The sequence below is a fragment of the Nipponia nippon genome, unplaced genomic scaffold (assembly GCF_047370975.1).
Source record: "Nipponia nippon isolate SJK-2023a ecotype South Korea unplaced genomic scaffold, ASM4737097v1 scaffold_1, whole genome shotgun sequence".
NCBI lineage: Eukaryota > Metazoa > Chordata > Aves > Pelecaniformes > Threskiornithidae > Nipponia > Nipponia nippon.
In genome coordinates this window covers 67208722-67236425 of record NW_028262290.1, presented here as the reverse complement: position 1 = coordinate 67236425, position 27704 = coordinate 67208722, and the positions used below count along the sequence as shown (strand labels likewise).

Below are 27704 nucleotides of genomic sequence, written 5' to 3'. Positions count from 1 at the left end.
TTCATTCTTACTGGTGGTATATTACGTGGTATAGGTGGATTTTCTTTTTGCTTCTGGTAGAGTTTTCGAACAAACTCTAAGTCTTGGCTGTACTGCTGAAGGACCATGGTGTACTTCTCATTAAGATCAATATGATTTTCTCCTATTTGTTCAAGCTTCATCAAAAGTCCCAGCATCTGTTCAGTCTAAAAAGGAGGACGAAGCATTTACTCCAGAAGATGTTAATAGTTCAGAAAGTCATTGTTCATAAACTGTTGGTTTTTTTTTTATTATTTAGAAGTTATGTAAGTTTGCAAGTTGTTTTCTAAGAAACACAGAAAACTCCATCCAGACAAGTTAGTGAATTTTACTTCTGTATTTTGTGCCATTTAGAATTTATTTACCATAGTATAAACTAAGAAACTGCTACCACTATAGTATACTGGGATACTTAATTTTTTTTCTGACTCTCAAATCATCACTCTTTTTTTCTGCAAACAGTTGTGGTAGAACACCTACACCTTTACTCATGCTTTGTTAACATCTCATATCATGATCAGGGCCTGCACCAATGAACAGTACTGACATTAAGGTAACAGATGGCAGAAATTATTTCATTACTCCTGTCAGTCCAACAGGAATAACTTAGAAATGCAACAGGATGCATGGGCAACACCAGGATGAAGAAAGAAAATAAACTTCAAAAACATAGGGCTATAAAATCGGTAAGGAAAGACGGAACATAAAACTGGCACCAAGTAACAATGAACATTATCTTCCAGCACTTCTGCAAGCGACTTTTAGAACACTTGTAATAGGCTTGATGTCCTCCTACATTATCTCAGGCAGCCACTAGCACAGTACAGAACACTGGCAGTAATGAAGGAGTTCAGTAGGAGCTGTGGGTACTCAGCCTTTCTGAGCACCAGAACAAGGAGTTTGCATTTGTAAACTTACTTACAGTTACGGTCTTCTCGAACCAGGAATCCACAAATTCTTGTATGGACTCGTACAGTGCTGCAATTTGGTTCTTAAATTCAAGGTAATCTTTTTCAAACTATAAAAGGGTAAAAGAAAAAAAATCATCTATAGTATTGCTTTCATTTCATACAAAATTCTTTCCCTGAAGTTTTTTGCTTTATCTGCCCAGTACCTGTGTTCAGCACTGAATTAAAGAGAAAAGAGAACAAGGACAACACCAGTAACAAAGGCATTTACATTCTAAGCAAAGCAAACAAAACCCAAGAAGTGTTAGATTATATGATTAAAGCCTCATCTTCATGAACACAAAGGAGCACAGAGGAACAAGGACAGACAGAGGAAATCTGATAACCTAATCAGAGCAAAGAGAGCACACTCACCAGCTACTCCCAGCACTGCCGCAGGAGAGCGCTCAGCTCACTGTCCAGGTATGAAACCCATCAAGACGAGCAAACTGGCAGGCTCTCTAGAGCACCTTACAGACTAAGGGAGGTTATTGCCTAGGAGTTAAGGGACTCATTACAGTTTGCTAGGGGAGAGCATTTGGGGACTATACAAAACGTATTATGGGGGTTAGGGAAGAAGCAAAGGCAGGGATCAATGCGGTTTGTGGGAGGAACAAATGTGGAAAAATGGAGGTATGATGGGATAAAAGGAGTCAGTCACATGTGAACAGGTTGCTGGTCAGTACACTTCTCTGGCCATGGCCTGCACCTGATCAGCACAGTCTGTCTTGTCTTGTTACTTATCTCCACTTCTAACCTTTTTGATGGGTGAAAGGGTTCTCTCTTCTGTGTGCGTGCCTGTGTATGCAAGTCTACGTACCAGCAACAGGAGTGGAAGGGGCTTAAAGGCAGCTTATAAGAAAGATGAAGAGAGACTTTTACCAAGGCCTGTGGTGATAGGACAAGAGGTAATGGTTTTAAATCTGACCAGAAGAGGATTGATTTAGATTGAATGTAAGGAAGACATTTTTTACACTGAGGGTGGTGAGACAGTGGAACAGGCTGCCCAGAGATATTGTGGATGCCTCATCCCTGGAAGTGTTCAAGGTCTGGTTGGATGCGGCTTTGAGCAACCTGATCTAGTTGAAGATGTCCCTGCCCATGGCAGGGGGGTTGGACTAGATAATCTTTAAGGGTCCCTTCCAACCCAAACCATTCTATGATTCTATGGACACCATGGGTTACTGGAGCCTCTACACCTGTAGAGTCAGCAGCTGGAGAGACTGGAGTGTATTGAGGTCTAAGCATCAGCAACCAGGGTAGGAACCATGGATCATAGGAACTAGAAACACCAGAGCATGCGCATACTGGGTGGGCGGGTGTGTAACATATAATGGTCAGAGAATATCAAACCAGACTAAGCAGCAAACAGGACAGAGGCTTGGGAACCAAGTGTTGGAGCCATAAGTCTGGACTGATATTAAAGAGACCAGAGTGGTTTAAGAGTTGGCTACCAGAGCGACCAGGAGGCCCAAGCCAGCTACCAGAGAGACAGTAGGGTCTGAAGGTCAGCTACTGAGAAGGTTATAAGCCTGGATCAGCTACAAGAAAGAACTGTTTGCATGTGTGTGTCTCTGTGTGTCAGCAACCGGGACAGCAAGGGGATCCAGAGGTCGGGTAGAGGGTAGACATGCCTAAGACCAGTTACTGGGGGGACCCGTAGTGCATGTGTCTGTACTTGCGTGTGCGTATGTATAGGTCTGAGTACCAGCAACTGGAGTGGGGCTGTGGGCCTTGAGGGGGGTTTGTAAGTCCAGGAACGGGGGAGACGTGGGTATCCAGTGGCCAGTTGTTGGGTAGACTGAGTGTGTAAGACCAGCTACTGGAGGGATCCATGTATATATATTTTCCACTAACGGGCTTTCCTCCTGCTCAGCCAGTGAGCGACAGGATGAGGCCATTAATACTGTTTGTAATTGTGTGATTGCTGTGTTTTCAGTTTGTTTTGAGCTGTGCAGCCAGACCTGTGTATAAATGTATTGTGTGTGTCTGTGCATACATTCTCATTGGGAATTACACCTTCAGCCTCACAGCTCAGTGGACCTGGGGACATGGAACTGTGACAGCCTCGCCTCTATTGGGCTACCAAATTCGGCAGCTCCTAACTAGAAGTAGGGTATTTATCCGTAATAATTTGGGTGTTTATCTGTAACAATTTTTCTTAAAAGTCCAAAAGACTGAGGACCTACAAAAAACGTTCAGTGCAAACCTCCTCTTGAAGACAGCACTCCACAAGCTTGGGAAAATAGTCCAGAATATACATTGCTCCAACCATTTAGGTGTAGAAAAGCCACACAATTTTTAAACATCTTCAAATTCCAGTTACCAGTAAATGTTCTCTTTCAGAAAAGAACCACGCAGCAAGTATTACAGAAATGTAAGCCATCCGCCAGTTAGAAGAAAGCCAAAGGTACTCTAGACTGAAATGTTTAAAGGAAAGTTCCTGACAGTTGCAAGCTACAGTTCAGGAAGGCAGGACAGTAAGTCAACATATCTAGCACTTCTATTGTGAGGCTATCAATCCTGCAAAGCAAAAAGGCTACAGCTCAAAAAAAAGCAGCTCAATTCCAGCATGTGCAGGATGTATTAAAACATGAGTCTGAAGCACCTGAAAAGCCACTTCAGTTTTTACCACCCTACCCAGCGCTGGGGGTGATATCATTCACTTCTCCCTCTAAAATGTGCATCTAAGTGCCTTTGCTACCTTTACTATAATACTGCCTTTACGATTCTACTAAGTACTTTCAGTAACGCTGAGTAACTCTTACAAGTAGATTAACTATATTTAATGCATTGACCTGCCTGAATTAGTTTTCAGTCTGCAGTTCAAAATATATGCATCTCAAAACAACAAGTTTAGGAAAAGTTGTTTGTATCATTACCTATCACACAAAACCTAGTTTATGAAAAATTAACAAGAACATTTGAAATAAAAGCCAAATTTACCCAAACACTTTCAAATTGTATTAAAAGATATGAAAGTAGTATTATTATTACAGTAAAATACTATATGCATTGTTATAAAATTCAATCTTCTTTGCATAACTCCAGTGAAAAGCACAGAATTAAGGGAGTGATTGCCAGACAAGTGCTGAATGTATATACCTCTTTTTTCCTGTGATCCAGAACATCATATCGTTTAGATTTGGTGTTTGTAGCAATGCTCTGGTAATGAGTAGTGATGTCTTCAATACCTTCTATTTTTATATGCTGGAGCTCTAAAAGGCGTTCCATAATATTGCTCATGTCTGAAATCTTCTCCAGACGTTTACAGAATGTATCAAATTTTCCAAATATATAGTTTTCACTAACAATAAAAAAGCAGCAGAGGGATTGTTATGCAAATCTATTTGTAATAGATTTAACCACATATATTTAGCCCACATATATTCTTCCAGAACTGCTACCAAGTTTCACATAAAAATATCTATGCTGTAATAATTACAAATCAAGTAAAAACCATTTTAAAGTAATGGATATAAACCAGAAATGTTTAATCCTTATATATGTCAATTAAAAGCCTTTACCACATTTTACAGGAGTTACTCTTTTAAATAAGACATTTGCAGAAGATCAAAATGTGAATGTACAATACCAAGAAGTGCTCCATGCTTTAAGCATCAATATAGGTAGAACTCCCCTTGGCAGTGTGATAGACAACCCAGCCCAAAGCTGATTAAATTTCCCTGAAGTCTTTTCACTTATATTCATGACTCAAATTTGTTGGGATTTCAGATCATACATGAACTTATGTATTAAATTAACACAAATTCCCCTGAAGTCCCCTTGGACATCTGTTAAATCAGGCAAAAACCTGTCACTGGTTTATTCCTGAATTAAAAAAAAACAACTCTGCAAGGTCATGTTCTGATTATAATAAATACTACATTTTAATCGAGCATTTACCTTTTCTGCTAGCCAGCAGATATAATGACATCTCATAAATTGTATAAATTAATATGATTCATTATGAGAGTAAATTATTTACCTGAAATCAAATTGCCTGCCACTTGGGTTTTCCTTTAGCTCCTCCCTAATTCTCTGAAAGGATGTTTGGTACTGTTCTTTGAGGGAAATGCATTGTTGTATCCTCTTTAGCAATTCTTGCCTGAGGGAAAAAGCACAGAAGGCAGAAAATCATCCTAAGGAGGTCTTCAAATGAGTATAAATAAAAATAGAACATTTCAGTCAGATATGCAACTTTGCAAAATAAGAACACAAAATTATACATTACCTGAAAAACATTCAAAATAAGAGGATTACATTACAGGGTTTTGTTTTAAATTTGTTATCTAGATTGGATATTTTTAAGTTTTATTGTCATCAACCCAGAACTTTCACAGAATAGTCCAGAAAGGACCTACATCAGGTGAACCCTGACTACTGAGTGCCTGCAGTTTGGCCATTTCTCATCTTCTGTAACCTGGGTATTGCTGATGGGTTTTTCTTCATTTGTTTCTTTGTTTTTTCTAAGCAGTCAAGACTGGAGAGGTATTTTTCCAGACTACAGTAAACATGAGGAAAGTCTTGTTTCTTTACAAAGACACACCAGGAAGACCTCAGTTCCTAACGCCACAGATAGTTACATCTTACACACAGTTGTTCATTAACCCTGAGGTACTGCTATACATGAGATATACAGATGAGGCATGGAAATTAGTCATAAGTCATTTACGCAAGACTGTTGCTCCACTTTGTCTTCGTCTTTCGTCTTCCAAAAGATCATCGGGAATTAAAATGATAGTCAAACTTTATACATTGAAACCACTAACTGGGACAGAGAGAAACTTTTGCAGCAGCAAATAAGTAAATGAGAAGAACATCTCAAAAATAAATTCAGCTAGAATAAACAAAAAAAATTATTCTACTTTTATTTACATTAATTCTTTAGAATAACATAGCCAGTACTTAATTGATTACAGATAATTTCCAAAAACTTCCCTTTACCCACACCAAAACACAGGAGAAATGCAAGTTATTTGTTAGATTTACTTTTAGGCCTCCTAGCCTGTTACCTCAGTGTCACCTTTGACTTGGCTGGAATTTGAGCACAGACATCCTGACTGTCTATGTCTTGATGAAGCTTGTAACACCTTTTCCTTCTCACCTCAGTAACCATCATCTCGCTTCATTTATACTCTTTCAAGAGACTGTTCCAATCATTACTTTTCTAGTTGATAACTTTAGATGTCATGCTCATCTTAACCCCTCTCTGTGGTTTCCCCCTTCTCTTTTGCATGAAAATAATTAAGTTTTTCTTATTGTATGTGTTCTTCCTAGGCTATCTCCACTTAACTTCTCATCCTTCAGATACACTTGTTCTGCCAGTGACGTCAGCATTCACCACCCACTTGTTAGGTTTCATACAAACACTTCTGTGCTTCCACTTATGCTGTATGTAGCACTTGGGAGTAGTGCCTTGCAAGTAGCCATAGAGCAGCTAACTCATCCCTTCCTTGAAATGTCTCCTGTAGTTCTCCTGGCAGTGACGCCTACGAAACATCCAAGGGCATCACAAGGTTTGCTGAAAACACTGTCATTACAGCTGACCAACACTGCATGATTGCTAGTTTTTCCCTATCCCTCTTTCCTCTCCACATCTCACCATTCACTTCTTACGTTTCAGATTGCAAGCTCTTCTTATGTTTTAGATTGCAAGCTCCTTAGAGCCAAGGCAAACTTTTTGTTCATTTTCTGTATAGTGCCTAACATTTGCTGAAAAACAGGGACTCTTGATATACTAATAGCAAGAACAATAGAAAGGAAGAACAAAACTAGCCTTAGGCATGTCTAACTAGCAAACTTACAGTAAATCTAGCTTTTTAAATTTAAGGTGCCTCACTGGCACCATTAACACTCCTCATGTATTTGCTCATACAGCACTCTCCATGGAATACTCAGAAAATACAAGTCTGAGTCCCATCCTGTCACCCACTTACCTCACTCCAAAGAGAGTACAATCAAATTGTGATTCTGGTCCTGGTATATATTGTCACCTTCCTCAAAGTGACTTTCCTGTCCACTAACAGCAAAGTATATATCTTAGATGGAACTTTGCCAGTCTGCCCTCTGACCTTCTTTATGAAGAACCTTAGCTCCCAGTTCTAATTGCTGAAGTGTGTTTTGGTCTAAAAAGCGCCACGGGGACAAAATATCAAGTGTTGTATACTGATATACATTACATGCTTTTCAATAACAGTTTTTTTCACAACACACGGTAAATTTGGTTTTGCAGAGTACTTAATTCTACACAAAATGAGTAGTCACAAGCTTAAAATTAACATGGGAATCAGTGCCTGGTAGGAGGATGATGGGCTACTTAAATTTACCTTTTAATAATCTTGTTGACTAATCTATAATTTTACTTCTAGTGTTAACAAAAGGAGATGAAATCATTAAAATTCTATCACCTGTCCAGATCCCAGATTTTTGAAACACCTTCACATAGATAAGTCTTGCACGTGTTAATCATTTGATTAGTGATTTTAAGAAGAAGAGATGTCATGCACTCTGATGTGTTATAGTATGGTGATGTACAGTAGATCATACAGACAGTATTCATTAAACTGGGTACGTGTTCCATCATTGTTACCTACAACAGGAAAAAATGGGAAAGTCAGCAATTTGAATTTCTTAAAAATTAACATAACAGAAAATGTGACAGCTCTGGGAATACGTTTGTCAGTGGATAAACACCTTTTTATAACACATTGTTCTTGTAGACATCTCATTATGAACTGGACCATCCAATTCATTTGCGGAGACCTAACACACTATGACCAAGAGAAAAAAATGGGGAATGGGTAATGAATAAATGAATAGGTCTTCTTCCAGAGTGGAATTTTCCAGAGGAAAAAGAGAGGCTGTACTCTTTTTGGCCACGGCCTCCAGTATATGAAGGTGCTGTAGTCTGCTCTGCAAAGGCATATGCTACCTGAGGAAAAGAAGTCATACACTGCTACAAAAGCATTGGCCTGCCGTAGGAAGGACAAGAAGAAAGTTGGCCTTTGTTCATTTTGCCTAGATCTGTACAGAAGAAAAATCCAGAAGGGGGAGGCAAGGCAACAATAATCTCTTTCTTACTGAGGATACTGAACTATAGAGTTTTCTGTCCCACAGAAAGATTCCACAGAAATGCATTCAAGCCCGATATACTGAGAACCCAGAAAAAGAGACAGCAACTGGTCTCCAAAAGGATAAAAAACTTACGGTATCTAAAAGTGAAGTCCAATATGGCAGAACAGTGAATATTCACAGAAGAAAAGCAGTGTAAAATTGCACAATGGATTCAGACAGAGTTCAAGCTTTGAAAACAATATTTAGAAAATTTGTAAGCAGCTGGATTATGTGTAAATCTTCTGAACCATGTAAGCTTAGACAGTTTTGCCTGGTGGCTGTATCTTCAAAATTCATGTTCTCACTTAAAAAATGAAATCTGAGACCCACATGGTTATGAAAATAAGTTTTATCATTTGAACCAGGATGACAGTAAATACGCGCTACCTGCAAGAGAAACAGCTTTAACCTGTAAAATAAGTGGAAGCTGCCCAATTTCAGCTCAACTGAAGGCTTAAGATCATTTTATGATATTTGCATTAGAACAATCACGAGTAACTGCTAACTGAAGCATGGAGACAGGAAGAGGTACCATACGTAAGGCCCAACCTCACAAAGACAATTCAGCTCGATATCAGGTTTGGCAAAACATATTTTTCTTATTTTTCTCATGCCCTTCAATTATCTTCTGGAATCACAACTGCCTCCTACACAAAGAGTAGCATTATCTATGGCTTATTCAAAATCTGTAAACTTAGCTCGCTAATGCCAAGGGAGTTACGCTGTCCACTAATCATCAAGCGTAAGAGTTAAATACTGAAAGGAGAAATATCTTTCTTTCAGCAGCAAAAGCCTTTCCTTTCTTTTCTGAATTTCATGTTAAGCGCCTTTAGACCACTACTTACAGGTGAAGCTTTGGCAAGTGGACCAAAAAATTTATCCAATGTATATAAATATCTCACGTTGTCTTTAGCTTCATTAGCAGCAATTGTTATATTACCATCCTGAAGGGAGAAAAAAAAAAGAAATAGAATTAATACTGTTAAAATTTACTGAACAGGTTCTTGCTTTTTTACAATGCATGCTACCACAAGACTGATTCTATCTTGTAAACATTTTCTCACAGAAGTTCTCTCAAATAAGCCATTTCTTCTTTACATAAGAAATGACTGCTTTTACACGCAAAAATTGGTAAGATCTACCTGGCAATCAGCAACATTTCGGATGTGATTTAGAGGAACTCCTTACTTAGACCCCTGAAGTTTTTCCTTCCTGATGGAAGTACAATAGTGTGGTTTTGATAATCTGACTTACATTTTTAAATGGTTTTAGCATGGTACCCATACTACAGAATTTAGACAAGATCCCTGAAATGTACCAGGGTGTTCCCATCACTTTTTAATGAATACTTGTTTGGGCAAATGAGTTCACAGCTAATGCCTGTATATCCTTCTCTCCATGACAGGTGGAACTGTCCAGTACTTAGGAGGCAATTCTGTATGAAGAGAGAAATCTAGTTCATCATCCTTGACTTGTACTGGCTCTGTACAGACACTTTCAACCAAATTCCATTTATCATAAAAGTCTGCAAATACGTTAAGTGCAACATCAAAAACTCAGTAAGGTGATACTGTTTTCCTGATCTATTTTCAGAACAGTAGAATACCTTCTCAAGTGCTAGATGTACATTCTGGTGTTTTGGGAGTATCTGTACATGGTCTACAGCTTATTTTCTGGCTTGCCTACAGTTTTGACTGTGTCCTGGTTTTGGCTGGGATAGAGGGTTGTTTTTTTTCGTTCTAGTAGCTGGTATAGTGCTGTGTTTTGGATTTAGGATGAGAATAATGTTGATAACACACTGATGTTTTAGTTGTTGCTAAGTAGTGCTTACACTAGTCAAGGACTTTTCAGCTTCTCATGCCCTGCCAGCAAGATGCTGGGAAGGCACAGAGTCAGGACAGCTGACCCAAACTGGTCAAAGGGCTATTCCATACCATATGACATCATGCTCAGTATATAAACTGGGGGGAGCTGGCTGGGGGGAACCGCTGCTCAGGACCTGGCTGGGCATCGGTCGGCAGGTGGTGAGCAATTGCATTGTGCATCACTTATTTTGTATCTTCTTTTATCATTATTATTATTACTACTACTATTCTTTTCCCTTCCTTTTCTGCCCTATTAAACGGTCTTTATCTAAACCCACGAATTTTACTATTTTTTCTTCTTTTTTTTTTCTGATTCTCTCCTCCATCCCACTGGGCAGAGGGGGAGTGAGCGAACTTCTGTGTGGTGTTTAGCTGCCTGCTGGGCTAAACCACAACAGACTGGTAAGTTTACATTACAGGTATCCACTTATCTGAAGTAGCAGTTACACTACAAAAAGCCAGCTGTCAATAATTCTAAAAGCAATATGATGAAGTTTCAGACATCTCTACAGTTGGCCTGCACAGAGTACAGCTGGAGAGAGACAAAAAATGTTGTACTGCTGCATTGCTTTACCTTTGCACAACGATTCTGCCCACTATGTTAATGAAAGACACGTTACAGAAGCATTGACTTCTTTTCAAGTTACCTATTTAACTTCAGAATCATTGGTGTTATATGTTTCAACAACTGGATAATAAACCACAGTACAAAACCAGCATAAACTCTCAAAACTATTTTTAGCATTGTGTTCAGTTCTGTGTGTATTACAAATACAAAACTGTACTCACTTAAAACCTTTAATAAAACACTGTAATTACCAGCTCTTTCCACTGCTTCAATGTCTTTGATCTCGCTACCTGAAGAATACTTATAATTTTCTTTACTCTTGAACTCTTGATCTCATCTAAAAGGCTTTGAAGAAAGAAACACATTTAATACTCTCTTTGGAATTACAGTTTACATTTAGTTTTAAAAAACTTTTTTTTAGACTCTGTGAGAAATAGTGCAGGGATTTAACCTGTTAAATGATGACATTCTTGTCTTCCAGTGTTCCAGCTCTGCAGATGGACCAATGTCATCAGCTTCTCTTCTCATTTGTTCACTCTGCACTAAAACTTGTCTGATCTGTTTGATCCAAATCATGACTGCTTCTTCAAGTTTCTCAGTGACCTCTGTGTTACTGCCTTCAAAATCATAGAATGGGATAGTCTCATAAGTGCCAAGAAATAAATACAGATTTTTAACTACAGAAGTGAAATGTCCTTAGCAAACATAAGCTGAGACTCTATGTAAACTGAGTATATTCATATCACTGACAAACGACAGGAAAAGATTAAGACTGTGACAACAAGATGCACACACATACAATTTGTATCTACCTACTTCGTTACTATTGCATATCCTTTACAAGGGAAGCTGTTAAAAATGCAGTGAGTTCATAAGGAAAAAAAAAATACAGCGATGTGGTTTTGGGAGAATCACGTTTCAGAGGTCTGAGAAATGTATTAACTATTATGTGTATATTTTTCTGCTTGCATTTCATAAGTAAAGGCTTCACATTTCTCTCTTTCTACCACTGCAGCCTATTCCACATTAAAAGCACCACATAACGGAGAGCATTATTAACAGTCACAAACCCCCCTGTAAGTCAGCACATCTTTTAGATTTCCCTAGCGGCTGAAAGAGTCCAGCTCACTTGGTGCATTATATTTAGGACTCGTGGAGCTTGTACTACTAAATGGACCTAAAGAACTGGTTCAGCTATATAACGTTATTGCCTCATCTGAAGAGTCACTAGTTCTTCTGCGGAAGCTGCCCTGCCGTAGGCTGATGTAGGCTTGAGAGGGATTGCAGAAGTATTGGCATTATTTCAGTTTGGCATTTTTTCACTCTGAAAATCCATGTGGTGGTAAGAAATGGTGGAAAGCTATTGTTCAGAGACATAACTACTTTTTTTCTTACATATACATATATGTATATATATAAATTTTTATAAATACATCTTGTTTTGACTCACAGCCCTCAGAGCCAGATGATATTGGATAGGATTTCCCCAGTGTCAAAGTGAAGACTGTACACTCTAGTAGATGGCTTCACTCAGCAACTACTTGGCCAGCAAACTAGGAGGAACACAGGCCACTGCGTACATGATATGTCAAGGAACTACCTAATCCTTTAAAATCTGTGAATTAAAGGATGGGCAAATGATTGATGATTTTATGATGACACAGTCAGAAACCTGGCAAGAGTAAGCAGAAAAATGTATATAGCTCAGGAAAGATGAATTAATTCTTCAAAGTAAATTTTTACTAATGACATAAAATTTATTTTATAAACAGCATCGTGTTTGCTTTGCTGTAGGAATTACTCACCTGCAGTTATGTAGTCAGATGGGTTCTGTAAGTTGCTGACATAAATATCAATATCCACTTTTGTGAGCTGAATTTTATCTTCTATATTCTGTCTTGATGATGACAAAGTACCCACAAATCTCTCCACTGAATACAGAAAGTCTTGTATCTGGCTGTTCTTCAAGCCTTCTTTCACAGCTCCCCAGTTCTGATTATTTATGATTTATGCCAAAAAAAAAAAAAAGTAAAGTAAGGGCCACACTTTCTTTTGGTTTTTGAACACAAAAGGTATCTTATTTTTCATTAGAAAGGTATTTCTTATTCTTGGCAGTATACGAAGATTTATCAGTATGCCCTTTAAAATACACTCATCTGTACTATAACATAAATACTTTAAAGTATGCATTGATTTAATTATTCTGTTAGACAAGAAGAGACAAACAAGCAAGAGGCTCTCAAGAAATAAAAACGTCTCCCTGCTCTCACTGTCTTCACACTGAATTGTTGTCTTTTTTGTTCAGTCTGATTTGTCTCTCTCTAAATAGAGAAAACAGATTGTAATCCCCCTTACTACTCCTGGGTGAGAGAAAATGGTAGCATATGGCAACAGCATACAACACCATCATTCTCGACAGACACTGAGCTTCATTATATTTCCTGCCTCTGACCATGTACTTCTGGAGGCAACAGAACCAACTGTGATGCTTTGTGAGTGCCACAGAACAAGGACAACTCAAAGAAGCTGGATACCCTGGCTGTGACACAGTGCTTGCTGTCCACACTCTAGAATAAAATCATGGACTGATCCTTTGTGCTGCCAGAAGGACTTGATACTTCTTTCAATCCAGGCTTAATCTAGTTTTAATTAAGTCATCACAGTTCTACATCACAGTTTTTTAGTATGGCTGCTATGCTATGTTCTCCTTTGTCACGAGCATTATGGCTGGTGCTATTGCTTGAAATTAAACAATAACTATATGAATTTCAAACACTTATATACAAATTGCATGACTCCCATAAAGGTCTGTATTAGACTTCTATCTTTTTGTATCCTCTGTTTTATGTTTAACTGAAACCGATGCACAAACAGGACCGCAGCAGCCACTTGCCTTAATTCCACATGTTCTTGAGAAAAAAGACTAGCTACGTGATTACCTGCTGGGATTTAAGTGCTGGTATCATGATTTGGGACAAGAAAAATTCCAGGCCCTGAAGGATATTTCCATTAATACAATCAAATATGCCAAAATTCACCTCCTTTGGGAAGAAACAAAAATTAGCAGAGGGCTTGTAAACTTCTGCAGCATTATACTATTTGAGTGAAATTCAGACACATGGCAGACGTATATACAGTCCATAACTATGTAGGTTCCATGAGAATATTGCCCCCCAACTACTGGATTTGGATTGGACATAGACTAAAATTCAACTGGAAATTCCAAGACTTGCCCTTAAGTTTGAGTCACCAGAAGAGTCAGTCCCATATTGTAGCAACACTCCAGCAACCAATTAAAATTAACCATTTAACAGCAATGCATTAATTAATCTTAAGACAATTATATGTCTACATTTCTCTTTTAGAGGAACAGCTTCCATCTATCATAAATGCCTAAAAAAGGACAACAAATGTATCAGGCAAGAAATGCCTCTCTCAGTTGCACAGTTCTCTCCAGTTCGTTGTTAATGACCTTATGCTTAGGAAGCACGTCTTTACTGAGAGGGGGGTCAAACACTACAACAGGCTTCCTAGAGAGGTGGTCAATGCCCCACACCTGTCAGTGTTTAAGAGGCATTTGGACGATGCCCTTAACTACATGCTTTAACTTGGTCAGCCCTGAATTGGTCAGGCAGTTGGACTAGATGATCATTGTAGGTCCCTTCCAACTGAAATAGTCTATTCTAGTCTATTCCAGTTAATGTGAAGCAAGCAGCAGTGAATTGCTGAAGCTAGGGACAGGGTGAGACCACACTGGTGAGTGGAATTTTACAGCAGAACATAAAGCATAATTTGGAAGAAGTGGGGGATTGCATCTTTTCCCAATGCTATCCACTTAGGGACTGGCTGGCTTTTCTGCTGCTGGCATTTCGCTTACAAATGTATACATGCTGAACATGAGCCATGTGCTTTCTACAACCCATACTGACCAGCCATTTCGGCTCTGGGTATATCTCCTGTTAGCAGAGAGGGAAACATACACTGATTTTGCCTTCATCATAACGAATGCTTCACTGATACAGGGGAAAGTGTACTGAGTTCTGCCCTGGAAGCTTCTACTCCCAACGTTTGCCTGTGCGAAGACAGCAATTCCAGAGTGTTTTAGGAACAGCAACTACAAATGAATTTTTTTAAAGGCTTTGACATTCTTGGCTATCTCGATTATTAATTTCACTCATGTTTTTCTTGCTAGTTTCCCACTTGCATGCAAAAGAAGAGCATTTAAGACATCTAGTTGTTATGCATGGGTGGAATACTATGTCCTAACAATATTACAGTATTATAATTCCACTAGAGTACAAGATGGGAGAAAGCTCTTTCTCAAAAAGTGGAGGAATTATGGATGACAATCAAGGCATTATTCTGCTTGAGGCAGTGCTTACAAGGAAGACCAGGTTTCTTTGCATGTCTAAACATGTTCCCTGGGACGCAATGCCCACAAGGTTGTTAACAAGGAAATGCCCCTAAACTACTTCCTTCTGCCAGAGGGTGTGCTAACAAAATAGCAGAAGGAAAGGACAGAAGGGTAATGAAGAAATGAACTGACCTCTATTTTTCCCCTTCAGATGCTTTTAACAATGCCAGTTTCTCCCATATGACAGTGTTGGCATTTGTTGCAGGGAGGGGGAGACAGGGAAAATTAAGTCTTTCAAGACTTCAGAATCTCTAGGAGAAGGTCGACATACAAGCTGATCCATTTCTTTCCACAGGACACGGAAGATTCAGCTATTCCTCTTGAGAAATAGGGGACAAATCCATGTATTTCTAGGGGATTCTCAGGTCCTCCTTCCAACTGTTCCTACACAGCTCTTCAGGATAAACCAAAATTTGCCAAACCAATTGGAGCCTGAGCTCCGAGCCTCATCAGTGTGAAGACTGGCTGACTGAAAATTAGGGCTTGTTTTACCTTCTATAGCATCTAAAAATATTGCCTCACATAAGGAATGAAGTTTGATGACAACTACATGACAGCCCCTGCCCAAAGGAAGTGATCACAAGAGAACCACAGAGAGGGCACCAAGGCAGCTAACTGAAGAGTCTGGACAACCGTTCTGACAGGCACCCAGCTGAAGCAGCCCAGCAGTACTGACAGGGCGTGAGAAGACGAAGCCTAGAAATTACTTTTGCACGCCTGGATGAGGAATTTGTAAAAATGATGTTATAAAGCAAGTGACTGACAGAAACTGAAGTACTAATTCCCATGACTGTAGCTGGAGAAAAAATTTACTACAGCTTTGGCCTGCTCAAAGGGAACACATCAACCTATTAGTGACAAATAAGGAGCAAATCTGCACAGCATAAAAATGAGTGCATCAATATTTTCGACAATATGATTTCAGGCTTATTGCATTTTTTCTTTAATGTCTGTTCTTAGATATTAGTATCTGGATGCTCTTTGTAAAACACTAGTGCAAATATTTCCCAAGAACATGAGTATCTCTGAAAGTCAGAAAAGGTTGTTACAGTACTTTTCTTATACACAACTAAAACTATTAGGGGCAGGGAAACTTTAGTAATGATGATCTAATGATGCGTAAGTATGATCTTTATTTTAAAAGTTTAAAAGATGCAGTTATTTAAGTGCAGCATTTCCATAATTTAGGCTCATTAATTAAAAGGAAATCTCCTGGTTTAGGTCTTTATTCCCTATTGCTATTAAAATTTATATTTTTAATGACTGATTAATAATGAATTTTTATTAATTAAAATCTTGTTTTTAATAACATTGCAGTAGCTAATTAGCAAATCATTACAACATTACTTTATCATAAATACTTATTCAGATAAAAAAGAACTTCTGTTAAACACAGAACTAGACATTTTCATGAGAGCACTCCCCACTTCTTTTTCTGATTCCAACTGCATGAATAAACGTCTAAGAAAATACTAAGTACGCTGCAAACACTGCATGATTTTGGTCTGACCTGGGAAATGTCTGATGCAGTTATAACTTTATCTGATGTCCTTAGGAAAAATGCACAAGTTCCTGTAAAGTTCTGTAAAAAGGACAAAATGTATACAGTTAAAAAGAAGAGACTTGTACAGTATCAGTAATTTACTTAACAACACTAAAAATGTGCTGAAAACAAAACTGTAAAAAATTAATTACTCAGAAAAGTAGTGAACTGTGTGTAGGACATTTGAAAATCTGTCCCTCTGAAATGAAGCACTGTTTTTTCTCCATCTGACGTAAGAACGTAAAAAATGCCCCTTTGGGCAGACCAATCCAGTGCTGCATCTCTACCAAGAAAATACAGTTCAGGGAGAACTTGCGAGCTAGGCTACTTCCCAGGCTCCATTCCTCTTGTACTCTCTGACCAGCTGCAACCATTGTATGAGAGCTGTTAGATGACATAGTCCTGTCTAGACATTTCGGTATCCATTTATGGACCTATCCATGAGATTGTCTAATCCCTTTCTGAATCTGCCAACATAAATTCACTGAAGAAAACTAAAGATATCCTCAGCTTTCAGACATTTAGAGTACTTTTCATAGATACCTAGACCAGAATGGATCATCTTAGAATGACATTTATTTCATTTTTACAAAAAGGAACTTAAAAACTTCTGATCCAGATACTTTATAACATGTATTTTCATCTTTTTAATGGACTGAAGTAATAAAAAAGTTTCAGATCAGTACTGCAACAATGCTTACTTTTAATCTATTAAATCTAATAATAATTCAACTATAACAAATTTGAAAAGCCATTCCAGTTGGTCCAATTGGCAGATGAATGAATCTTACCTCTCTGAAAGCAAGAAAGAATTCTTCAGTTATGTCTTTTCTAACATAACAATGTTAATATAAGCTCATTGGGGAAAAAAAAAAAACACAACACATCACCATGAATTATTCAAACAAAGTTGTATATGGTACACCTGACTCCCCCCAAAAGAGATGGAAAGAAAATTAATCAGAAATCTTAATGACTACTCTGAATACACTGCTGAATAATGCTTAGACATTACAGTAAGGAGGTTGTTGTAAGAATTTGCATGGAATAAAGGAATTATTAAAGGTATTTTTGGAGTAATGTGCAGTATTATTATATGAAAGGAAATAGAAAACCACTGAAGAACTGCACTTTTAAACCAGAAGAACCAGAAGTGCACGAGTACTGGAAAATACTTAAACATGCAGTCATTAACAAAAGTGTTAGGATCTGCGATTTTTTAAACAAGGGTTTATTTGTCCTGCACTCCTCTCAGATAGTCAAATCCATTAATCACTACTTCTTTACTGGTGAATTCTAACCTCAGCTCAAGACATGTTGGGAGATCTTACAATATGAGAACATGGACTAAGTACTTAAATATCTATCCAAAAATTACAAAAAGTTTTTAACACTGCACAACTGTTAAATTTTTTCAATATTTTACTTTTCAAATGTCATCTAATGAATTTTTCAACCATACCTCAGTAGAACCCATGGTAATAAATAACTTCTTCTGAAGCAAACTGTTCGTTGACCCATCTGACGTCGATGATGCATTCGATTTTTGCTAGCAATTAAATTATAAATAAGAGGTTAATAAAATAAAAACTATTATCATGCAGATACCTCATCCTATTTGAATATGTGAATTACAACTAAGCTTATTCTGAATCAGTTAGTAATTCCCAGATAGAAATCATGAGGATGGGTTTATCTGGAGAATAAGCTTTCCATGAATCTCACAATCCCCAGTAAACACTTTCATAGCCCTGCTATTTCAGAAAAAACTCAAAGAAGAAGAGGAAAAAAATCTCAGAAAATATAATGAAATTAAATCTGAAGTGTTTCCTGGAGCAACTTCCTCCATGGAAACAAACTGGATGTCTTGCAGAGAGAGTAACATGCCTTGTCTCCAAAGCCATAATGTAATTGTGAACGGGACTCACAAGGAACTCTGTCAGGTAGATCCTGCCAGCAATGCAAAGAAATTTAGTTTTCTGCCCATGTCTTTAACTATACATCACTCTGAAAAACTTTGTCGCTGAGAAGCCTTGCTGCCACTGGTCCCTCTCCATTGAGATGTATCTAGAACCTCTTCTCTTTGAAGCAGTAAAAAAGTTTGAGCCTGATCAAGACCTGCTTCCCTTTAATGTTCTGTCACATACTTTGGAAAATAATCTGTTGAAACTTGGAAGAACGTAACAGAAAATAATGTGGAAGAGGCCTGTAGGTGTATTTCTCTTCCAAGTTTGAGAAGGAGAGGCCTCCTCCTAAAAAGTCTAATTCCTGCTAGACTAAACGTGTGATGTATGATACACAGTGGTGGCTCCCCAATTCCACCCCAAATCAGCATCTTCTAACCCCTATGCACAGTCTCAAGTGAACACCATGCACCCAAGCTGGTAAAAAAGACAGATGAACAGCACTGAAGAAAGGATCTTTGACAAATCTTGGTAAGCACGTGCCTACTAGGTCAGGCCAACGGACTGCCCAGGCCAGTATTTTGTCTCCAAGAATGGCCAAAACCGGATAAGAACAGGGCAAGCGTGTATGATACTGCCCCTGAGTAATCTCCAATACGTTTGAAACCAAACTGTTGACAGAACAGTCAATTTAATGACATCTCTTGACTCATCAGAATGGGGTGGAAGATGATAGAGATGGCATTCATATTTTCCATCAGAAACATTTATTTTTATGCTATGCTGCTTTTGCAACAAGATTTTCATAAATTCATATTTTAATGGCTCAAAATACCAAAAGAAAACAAAATTAAATGCAGAAATGAAACATTTCTCTTAACCCAAGCTGGGCATTTATTTCTGGCTTGTCAGTTAAGGAAAACAAGATTTTTAGTTTCATCTTGATTTCAGTCAGAGGAAAAAACACATTCATCCCAGAAATGCGTTCACGCAGTCCCAGTGAAAGGAAAAACTGATTAAACTCTTTTGACAGCTGAGCTGATTCTGTGCTTTGCAAAATCTCTAAGCAATTCCAGTAACACCCGAAAGTTCTTTTAACTTATCTAGGTTATAATGAATCTGTAATTCGTTCTTGCACTTAACTGACGATCAAGCATCATCAATCAGTTTTGCTTCCCAACAAGCCTAAAATACCACCACACGGTGAGTTAGCTCACCCTAACACAGCTCCTCAATGGCATAACCTGAAAGGACTGAGGAAGGACTCCTGCAGTTCAGGAAGCCCACAACAATCATGTTAGGCAATTTCAAAGTTGCTTGGCACTTTCTGTTATCACACACTCAGTGGAAGCTGAACAAATTGTTTTGCTTTTTATGAAGAGGCTTCTCCTTTTCAAAATTGAAAGGGAGAGAAATACATCTTGGGGACCACAACTCCCTTATTTCTAGTTATAGTTTCCCAAGCTTAAGATTATTTTCCACAGAATGGGACAGACCTGAACATGAAGCCACCTTAACTTAGAAAGAAACTGCATCATTTTTCACCTCTTGAATCAGTGCTTTGTCCATAGCGGAGTTGATGCAGTTCAGACCAAAAGGAGAAGACAAAATGGTTCGTATACAGACAGTTCCCTCATTGCTATAATACTTAGGTTAGCTAATCTAGTATTTATAAACTCTGAATAGTATGAACGCTTTGCCTCAATTATCGTTATAATTTTTGAAGTTTGGATTTTTACTTTACTTGGCCATTTTTAAGTTTTCTTTTGTGAAAACAAGAACAGTATCAAACCATGCCACAGGGCATTCGCCTGTTTTCATGTAAGCCAAGATGGCAGTATCTAAACAATGAGATCCAAGTTCTTTCCACATTGGCATGCATAACAAAAAAAATCTCTGTTAAGATTTTCTGAATTTTGCAACAGTCATGTGATCTTTTTTAAAAATGCCTTTGCTTTTGCAGAAGTAATAACAGAACCATACCTGCAATACATCTTGGTAAAAGAAGAGCAACTTTTTAAGTCCACTAGGGGCAAAGAATCGTTCTATAAGTTGAAACTAAAAACAAAATTACAATTGTAGTTAATTGTGAAGTAGTTTCAAAAGACTGGAAATTTTGGAAATATATTAAACAATAATAATTTAATTAATATTTACCTTGTCATCAGAAATAATGGCCTCCTCCACTTGCTGCTCACTTAAGCCTATCCCATCTGCTAATCTTGATATCAAATACTTCTGTCTTTCATCTATCTGAGCTCTTCTCTCCTCTTTGGTGACTTTGGCTTGCTTGGCTAGTTCTTTCCTAGTTTCACTGGAAAGTACTATACTTTTCTTACCAGTTGTCTAGAAAATAGAAGTTTGTTATAGAGAGATTCTTTTTCCTCACTTAAGGATTGTATTTTATATTGTTGATCGTTAAGCTGATTTCATAAACTACTTCAAGCAGGAACATAAAAAATTGCATCTAAGGAATGCAGAAGGAAAAGATCAGTAATAATTAACTTGTTAGCGCAGAATTATTTCTCAGGATAAAGCTGCTACAATGGAAACTTCAGACCAGAAACTTCAGACCAGGACCTCAGAATCAGATGTGGATCCAGGATAACATCAAAATACAAATTTAGCCCTATAAAGGCTCTAATTCAAATCTCAGCTTTGTGAATTCAGCTTCCAAAATTCTATATGTCCATATTCCAGATTTGGGACCAGATCTATCTCTATACTGCCAGCATTTTAATAGATACTATCAAGTTATTACCTCAAAGGAAATAAATAAAACAAATCCACTATAAAATCAGTCACCACTGGAACAAATATACAATTTATGTATAATATGTAGGTCATATAAAGGGAGTAGGAGAATGATAAAGGAGGTAAGACAAAAGATTTTTTAAAATCTTCATAAACAGTGTGAACAAGACTGAAAATAGGTATGGTGAATAACATTTTTAAGTCAACAGATAATCTTCAGAAGCTATACGGAAAACTAAAGTTTTGGGTAAAAAAGTCACCACACTGAGCATTTTCTTCTATGCACAGCTCCTACTGACATGAGTATCTGGAGTCTGCGGATGTCTTGAATGTCTTTGTACCTCACAATTTTTATTGGAGAGAAACAAAGATAAATTACATCATCTTCCCAGTACTCTAAACTAGGAATTGTAATTGATCAATCCTAATTTACTCTTGGATTAAAAAAACAAAAAGTTGACCAACGTCCACCTTTGCCTCCTACCATTTGGTCTTACCCCAGCCTCTGAATGAATGTTTTACATCATTCCTGTCTCTACCTGCATCTCTTTGAGACCCGGAGACACCCAGAATGCCTGAATACCTGTAGCTGTTGGTCAGTACCATTCTGATGTCTCTAAAAGCTACATCTTTTCTGATTCACCATTCATTCTTGCGCGTAGGTTCCAACTCATCTATGCCAGTCTTTCATCATCTCTGGCTTCCATGCCAACAGCTGGATATCTTGTTTTGCATACGCCTTCCCTGATGCAGCATGACCTTATTCAAGTATTCTTAAACAATATTCATTTTCATCTTGGCAAAGAAAGGGGATTAACCAGTGGATGATCAAAAAAAAAAACCCCAAAACCCAAAATCCCAGCAACATACATTGTAAGCACAGAAAGTAAATGGCCTAACACTGTATACACTTTTGAGTGGTTCACTGTTCTTTTTCCTTGTAATTAACAGAGACTGAAGGAACTCAGCACCCTCCAGTATTAGGCCAAACTTTTGTCAATGAAGACTTCAAGAATAATCTGAACAGAATAAAATTTAACAGACAAAAGGTAGCTGAGTCACCACCTATTTTAGATGAAAACACTTGCCGGAAGAACAGCAGTCAAAGGTGATTCTGTGACAGCAGATCCTAGCTCAGTGCTCCTTGTCTTCAGGTCCCCACCACATCTACGATGCTTACTTTCTGTGTCTAGTTAAAAGAAGTGACAAGTACTAATTATTCAGGTATATACACAACAAATGCATTTACGAGACCTGCAGTGTTGTGTCTTAATATCTGCTGGCTAACCTCTTCTCAGGCTGGGGAAAACGAGACATGAAAGGAACGTTAGAAAACTCATGCCTCAGCAGAAACCCTTAGAAGCCGTTAGGGGAAAAAGATGTCTTATAATGGCTTTTATCTCAAGTTCAGCTGCAAACAATCCCTACTGATAGCAGTAGAGGTAAGAAAAAGCAATTTAAGGTACTAGCTTGAAGAAATCGGTTCTGGAAGAAACAGAGACCCTGAAATATTGTCACTTTTCACATTTGCTATTGTCACCCAGTTATTCCTCTTCTGTTACTTCTTTATCTAAATTCTGATTGTCAGTCTCATGCATTTCTGATAAACTTGCTACTTGCAGAGACTTGAAATACAGCTTGACCATGTGGAATATCTGAAGAATAAAGATTGCTAATATTTGCAATAAAAACAGGACATATATCATTAGAGTGTGTAACTATCTTCTGTTGATTGTTTAAGCCTCCTTAAGAGCTTCTGAAGCCCTTTAAGTTATTTAACAAAAAAATTATTGCATGCCTTTGTTTTTCCTAGAAATTAGGATTTCAATATTTTTAAGTCATTTAAGTAACAAATAACAGTATTTATGTTTTCCTGATACTAGGTACAACAAATTATCTCCAGACAGCCACCATTTCTCTTATAAAAATTTTAATTACAAAGCATTCCTAAGTATTGCTTTATCTCTCCTTAAGAGAAATACTGTTTTAGTTAGCTTCAAAAAGATAATTATTTGAAAGCACTGAACAACGCTATTTGTAACTGCTACAGCTTGCTTTTAGTCCAAGAAAAAGCAACCATTTTATTTCTCAGAAGGTGATATTTAGGTCCCATCCTTGGCAGCAAATAGGATCCTCAGTGAAGCATGCAGTAGTGGTAATGAGTGGCTCACTAAACTATCAGGAACTACTGTTTAATCGAGTCTAAATAAACGATGAGATTGTGACTAAAATTAATATTCTAATAGCACTTATTTCCTTATAAATTTTCTTACAGACTGTGTCTCTTTTCCCCTAATTATAACGTATTATTCACAGAATCATGAAATGGTTGAGATTGGAAGGGACCTCTGGAGGTCATCTGGTCCAACCCACCCTGCTCGAGCAGGGCCACCTAGAGCAGGTTGCCCAGGACCACATCCAGATGGCTTTTGAATATCTCCAAGGGTGGATACTCCACAACTTCTCTGGGCAACCTGTGCCAGTGCTCAGTCACCCTCACAGCCAAAGGCGTTTCCTGATGTTCAGACAGCACCTCCTGTGTTTCAGTTTGTGCCTGTTGCCTCTTGTCGTGTCACTGGGCATCGCTGAAAAGAGCCTGGTTCCATCTTCTTTACACCCTCCCTTCAGGTATTTACACGTTTATGAGATCTCCCCCTGATCCTCTTCTTCTCCAGCCTGAACAGTCTGAGCTCTCTCAGCTTTTCCTCATAGGAGAGATGCTCTAGTCTATCTATCCTCTTCGTGGCCCTTCACTGGACTCTCTCCAGTATGTCCATGTCTCTCTTGTACGGGGGAGCCTAGAACTGGACACAGTACCCCAAGCGAAGCCTCACCAGTGCTGAGCGGAGAGGATGGATCACCTCCCTTGACCTGCTGGCAACACTCCTTCTCATCCAGCCCACGGTATCATTAGCCTTCTTTGCCACAAGGGTCCCTTGCTGGCTCATCTTCAACTTGGTGTCCACCAGGACCCCCAAGTCCTTTCCTGCCAATCTGCTTTCCAGGTGGTCAACCCCCAGCATGTAGTGGTGCATGGGCTTGTTCCTCCTCAGGTGCAGGAGTTTTTGCACTTCCTCTTGTTGAACTGCCTAAGGTTCCTGTCAGCCCAACTCCCCAGCCCCTTGAGGTCCCTCTGGATGGCTGCACGACCCCCTGGTGTATCGGCCATCCCTCCCAGTTTTGTGTCATCAGCAACCTGGCTAAGGGTACACTCTGTCCCACCATCCAGATCATTAATGATGATGTTAAACAGGACTGGACCCAGTAGTGAACCCTGGAGTACACCATTACCTACTGGCCTCCATCTGGACTTTGTACCCCTGATCACCCTCTGGGCTTGTCTGTTCAATCAGTTTTCAATCTATCTCACTGTCTGCTCATCCAGCCTACACTTCATTAGCTTTTCTATGAGGATCTTACAGGAGTGATGGGGAAATTCAAATTGTAACTGCTCATCAGTGGTAATTTGTGACGCAGGAACAATCTGGCATGGACAGCAAGGCCCAGATGCAGAAGGGGTTAAGCTGGCTGGAAGCAGGAAGGCCAGCGACAGAACAACTCCCAGTAAGGGTGTGGTAGTTTCCCTTGGTGATGAGATAAGGAACAGCCAAGGCATTGTCTTGTAGCCATCCTAGAACGCAAGGCTCAGGGTCTACCTTTGGGCAGCAGAGCTGGTGCTGGGGGCTGGACCCAAGGCTGGGCTGAGGCACTCCATGCTGATGCTCACAGGACTGGTGCTGGTGCAAATGTATATAAAGAATCGGCAAATAAAGCATCTTTGCAGACTTCTTACAGAACCAGTTATGGCAGTAGGAGTGTCCAATGCATTGTTCATTAATATTTTTTTTTGTATATTTCAGCACAAATGTGTGTTTAATTTGCCTCAAGGGGCACAATAAAAAATTCCCAACTGCAGAATGTCAAAAGCCTTACTGAAGAAAAGGTAGACCATGTCCACTGCACTCCCCTCACCTACCAAGCCAATCATCTCCTTGTAAGAGGCAATGAGGTTGGTCAAGCCTTTCTTCCCTTGGTGAATCCATGCTGACTACTCCCAGTCACCTTCTTGTCCTTCATGTGTCTGGAAATGGCATCGAGGATTAGCTGCTCCATCAGCTTCCCCGGGACTGAAGTGAGGCTGACTAACCTATAGTTCCCTGGGTCCTCCTTCTTGCCCTTCTCCAAGAAGGAGACAGGAGTGCCATTAGCTTTCCTCCAGGCACCTCTCCCAGTTGCCATGAACATTCAAAGATTATTGAACGTGGCCTCACATTGACATCAGCCAGCTCCCTCCGTGCTCGTGGGCGCATCTCAGCAGCACCCATGGACGTACGTATGCCCACTTTGCTTAAGTATTCCCTGACCTTGTGAAAGAGGATCAAGTTAGAGAGTACTGAAGCAAAGTGGGCATACGTAAATCCATGGGCCTTGATGGGGTGCACCCATGAGCACGGAGGAAGCTGGCTGATGTCACTGTGAGGCCACATTTAATAATCTTTGAACTAATTATTCAATATATTAGTCTGTTAATATATTCCAGAAAAGAGATACCATACTATATGCCATAGTATAGAGTACACCATACTATAGAGTACTACTCATTTTAATTCCAGAAAAATGGTTCTAATCATGTTACTATGATTCAACACTAGGAAATCTGCTATGGGATCAGAGTTGCACTGTGCATGATCCTGTAAATACATATATATATATACACACACACATATAAAAAATGCATTTGTTTATTTATATGTACATATTTATTTATAAAGCTGAAAACTGCACATTGCATTCACTACGCTGGCACATTCAGAATAGCACATACCCACCCAGTATATATAAGTACCCGTTATCAACTTAAACACTCTATTTAATAATTGGTTTCTCATTTTGTTCCTGGATTTTTTTTCCATACAAAGCCAACATGAAGTACTTATCATTATTTTCTCCCTTACCTTTTTTTATAGCAATGAGAGGTGGACAGAGATCAATGTCGGGTTTGGAAGAAAGTTGCGTTGCTCTCAGTTGTTCTAGTTCCTGCTGTGCAGAGTGACCAGGAGAGAAAATAGGCTCAACTCTTCCTCCTAACTCAGTCTCACCTCCCACAGTCTCCTCCATCTTCACCACCACACAAAAATCAACCTAAATCAACAGTACAGAAAATGACTGGACAATGTAACACTGTAACAAACAACCACACCTTCAGTATTTTTATCCCTGTTATAGCACCAATATGGTAGACTAGCAAGGAAAAGAAAAACTAAATTCTCTACTTTTAGTTGCTAATTTAAAATGAGAAGATCTAAGCAGTTTACAAAAGGATAAAAGCTCCTCTAAGGTTGCCCATTAACAAAACTTTATTTCTAATTGCATAACTGTCATTTGTCTCTGATCAGACTGCTGCAGGTGGGAACTCACGCGTTGAGGGACAGGTTAAGCTCCTTCTTACGGGACAGCTGCAGGTCCCACCGCAAAGCGTTGGGCACAGCGTGCCGGCTGAGGCACTTGCTTCATCTCCAGTGGGTTTGTAAGCCTGCAGTCTGCCTGAGCCCTTGGAGCTGCTGGCAGCTGCTATGGCAACCCCTACACAAACCCAGCTAGCAACCCCGTCCCCAGGAGGCACCTCCTCTGTCCCCATTTCGTGCTGTATCCACCAACTCAGTGCTAATTTCATAACTACTTGTCTTTTTAAACGCACTGTAGTTTTCCCTGACTTATAAATTAACCCCTAAGCAAGCAGCTTCCCTGAGCCTCGGCGTTTCTGAGGCGCAGAGCCAGGGCAGGCCACCGTGAGCCACAGCCCGGCAGCCGCGCCACCCTCAACACGGCCTTTCCCAGCAGGGCAGCAGCCTGGCTTCTGGAAGAGAAGCGCTTGTGTGAAGCTTCCGAGACAAGCGTGAAACACGTGAAGCGGCACGTGAAGAGACACAGCTGAGGCAAGCAGCTGAGGGAGGACTTTCCCTTTTCCTCTGCCGGGCAGAGCCGCTTCCACATAGACCCGACCGATACCGCACGGTTCGCGGCTCATCCGCCTGCGGCACCCTTGCCTAGCATGCTTCCTTTTTCCAGGCGGCACCCAACGACCGAGCTTTCACTGCACTACGTCACCATTCAAACCCAAAGGTTTAATACCTCAAAGGACTCCCACATTTTTTTTTTTTAACCGATCTCAGTGACCTTGAATCACGCCCCAGAAGGACTGACAGCGCCCTCGACGCTGAGGGATTGTAAAACAAGAAGAAGGGAGGACGAAGAGGTGGCGCCGGGGGTAGCCCCGAGCCCGCCCTGAGGAGACGAGGGCGCTGCCCTCGCTCCCACCTCTCCCGGCGCGCCCAGCAAGGCCTGCGCGCAGACCGCCGCCCCGCCACCGGGAGGAAGCTCCTCGGGGAGAGCAAAGCAGCGGTGCTCGGCGGCCACTAAAGCAGCCTGAGCCGCTACCGCGCCTCCAGAGGCTCTTTCGGGGAGCGATCAGCCCTCCCGCCCTTCCACCCCGCTTCCCGGAGCCGCGCAGGCGCAGCGCGCTCCCGTGAGCAGGTGAGGCAGCCCCACCCGCATGCGCGCCGGCCGACGGCGGG

General features: G+C 39.7%; 1 protein-coding gene across 1 annotated transcript in view; it reads right to left on the bottom strand.

Moving 5' to 3' along the window:
- The window catches only part of LOC104018200 (dynein axonemal heavy chain 5), a 172171-nt gene extending 145924 nt beyond the window's left edge, over positions 1-26247 (bottom strand). The window contains exons 1-16 of the mRNA XM_087736582.1: positions 26085-26247; positions 22218-22318; positions 20533-20721; positions 20359-20433; positions 17934-18020; positions 16439-16510; positions 13454-13555; positions 12320-12506; positions 10966-11131; positions 10766-10859; positions 8927-9025; positions 7376-7557; positions 4954-5073; positions 4071-4272; positions 941-1036; positions 12-185 (exon numbers count right to left, since the gene is read on the bottom strand). Of these exons, the coding sequence (XP_087592708.1) occupies positions 12-185; positions 941-1036; positions 4071-4272; positions 4954-5073; positions 7376-7557; positions 8927-9025; positions 10766-10859; positions 10966-11131; positions 12320-12506; positions 13454-13555; positions 16439-16510; positions 17934-18020; positions 20359-20433; positions 20533-20721; positions 22218-22318; positions 26085-26247 (2109 nt within the window). The remainder of the gene's footprint in view (positions 1-11; positions 186-940; positions 1037-4070; positions 4273-4953; positions 5074-7375; positions 7558-8926; positions 9026-10765; positions 10860-10965; positions 11132-12319; positions 12507-13453; positions 13556-16438; positions 16511-17933; positions 18021-20358; positions 20434-20532; positions 20722-22217; positions 22319-26084) is intronic.
- Positions 26248-27704: the final 1457 nt, after the last annotated feature.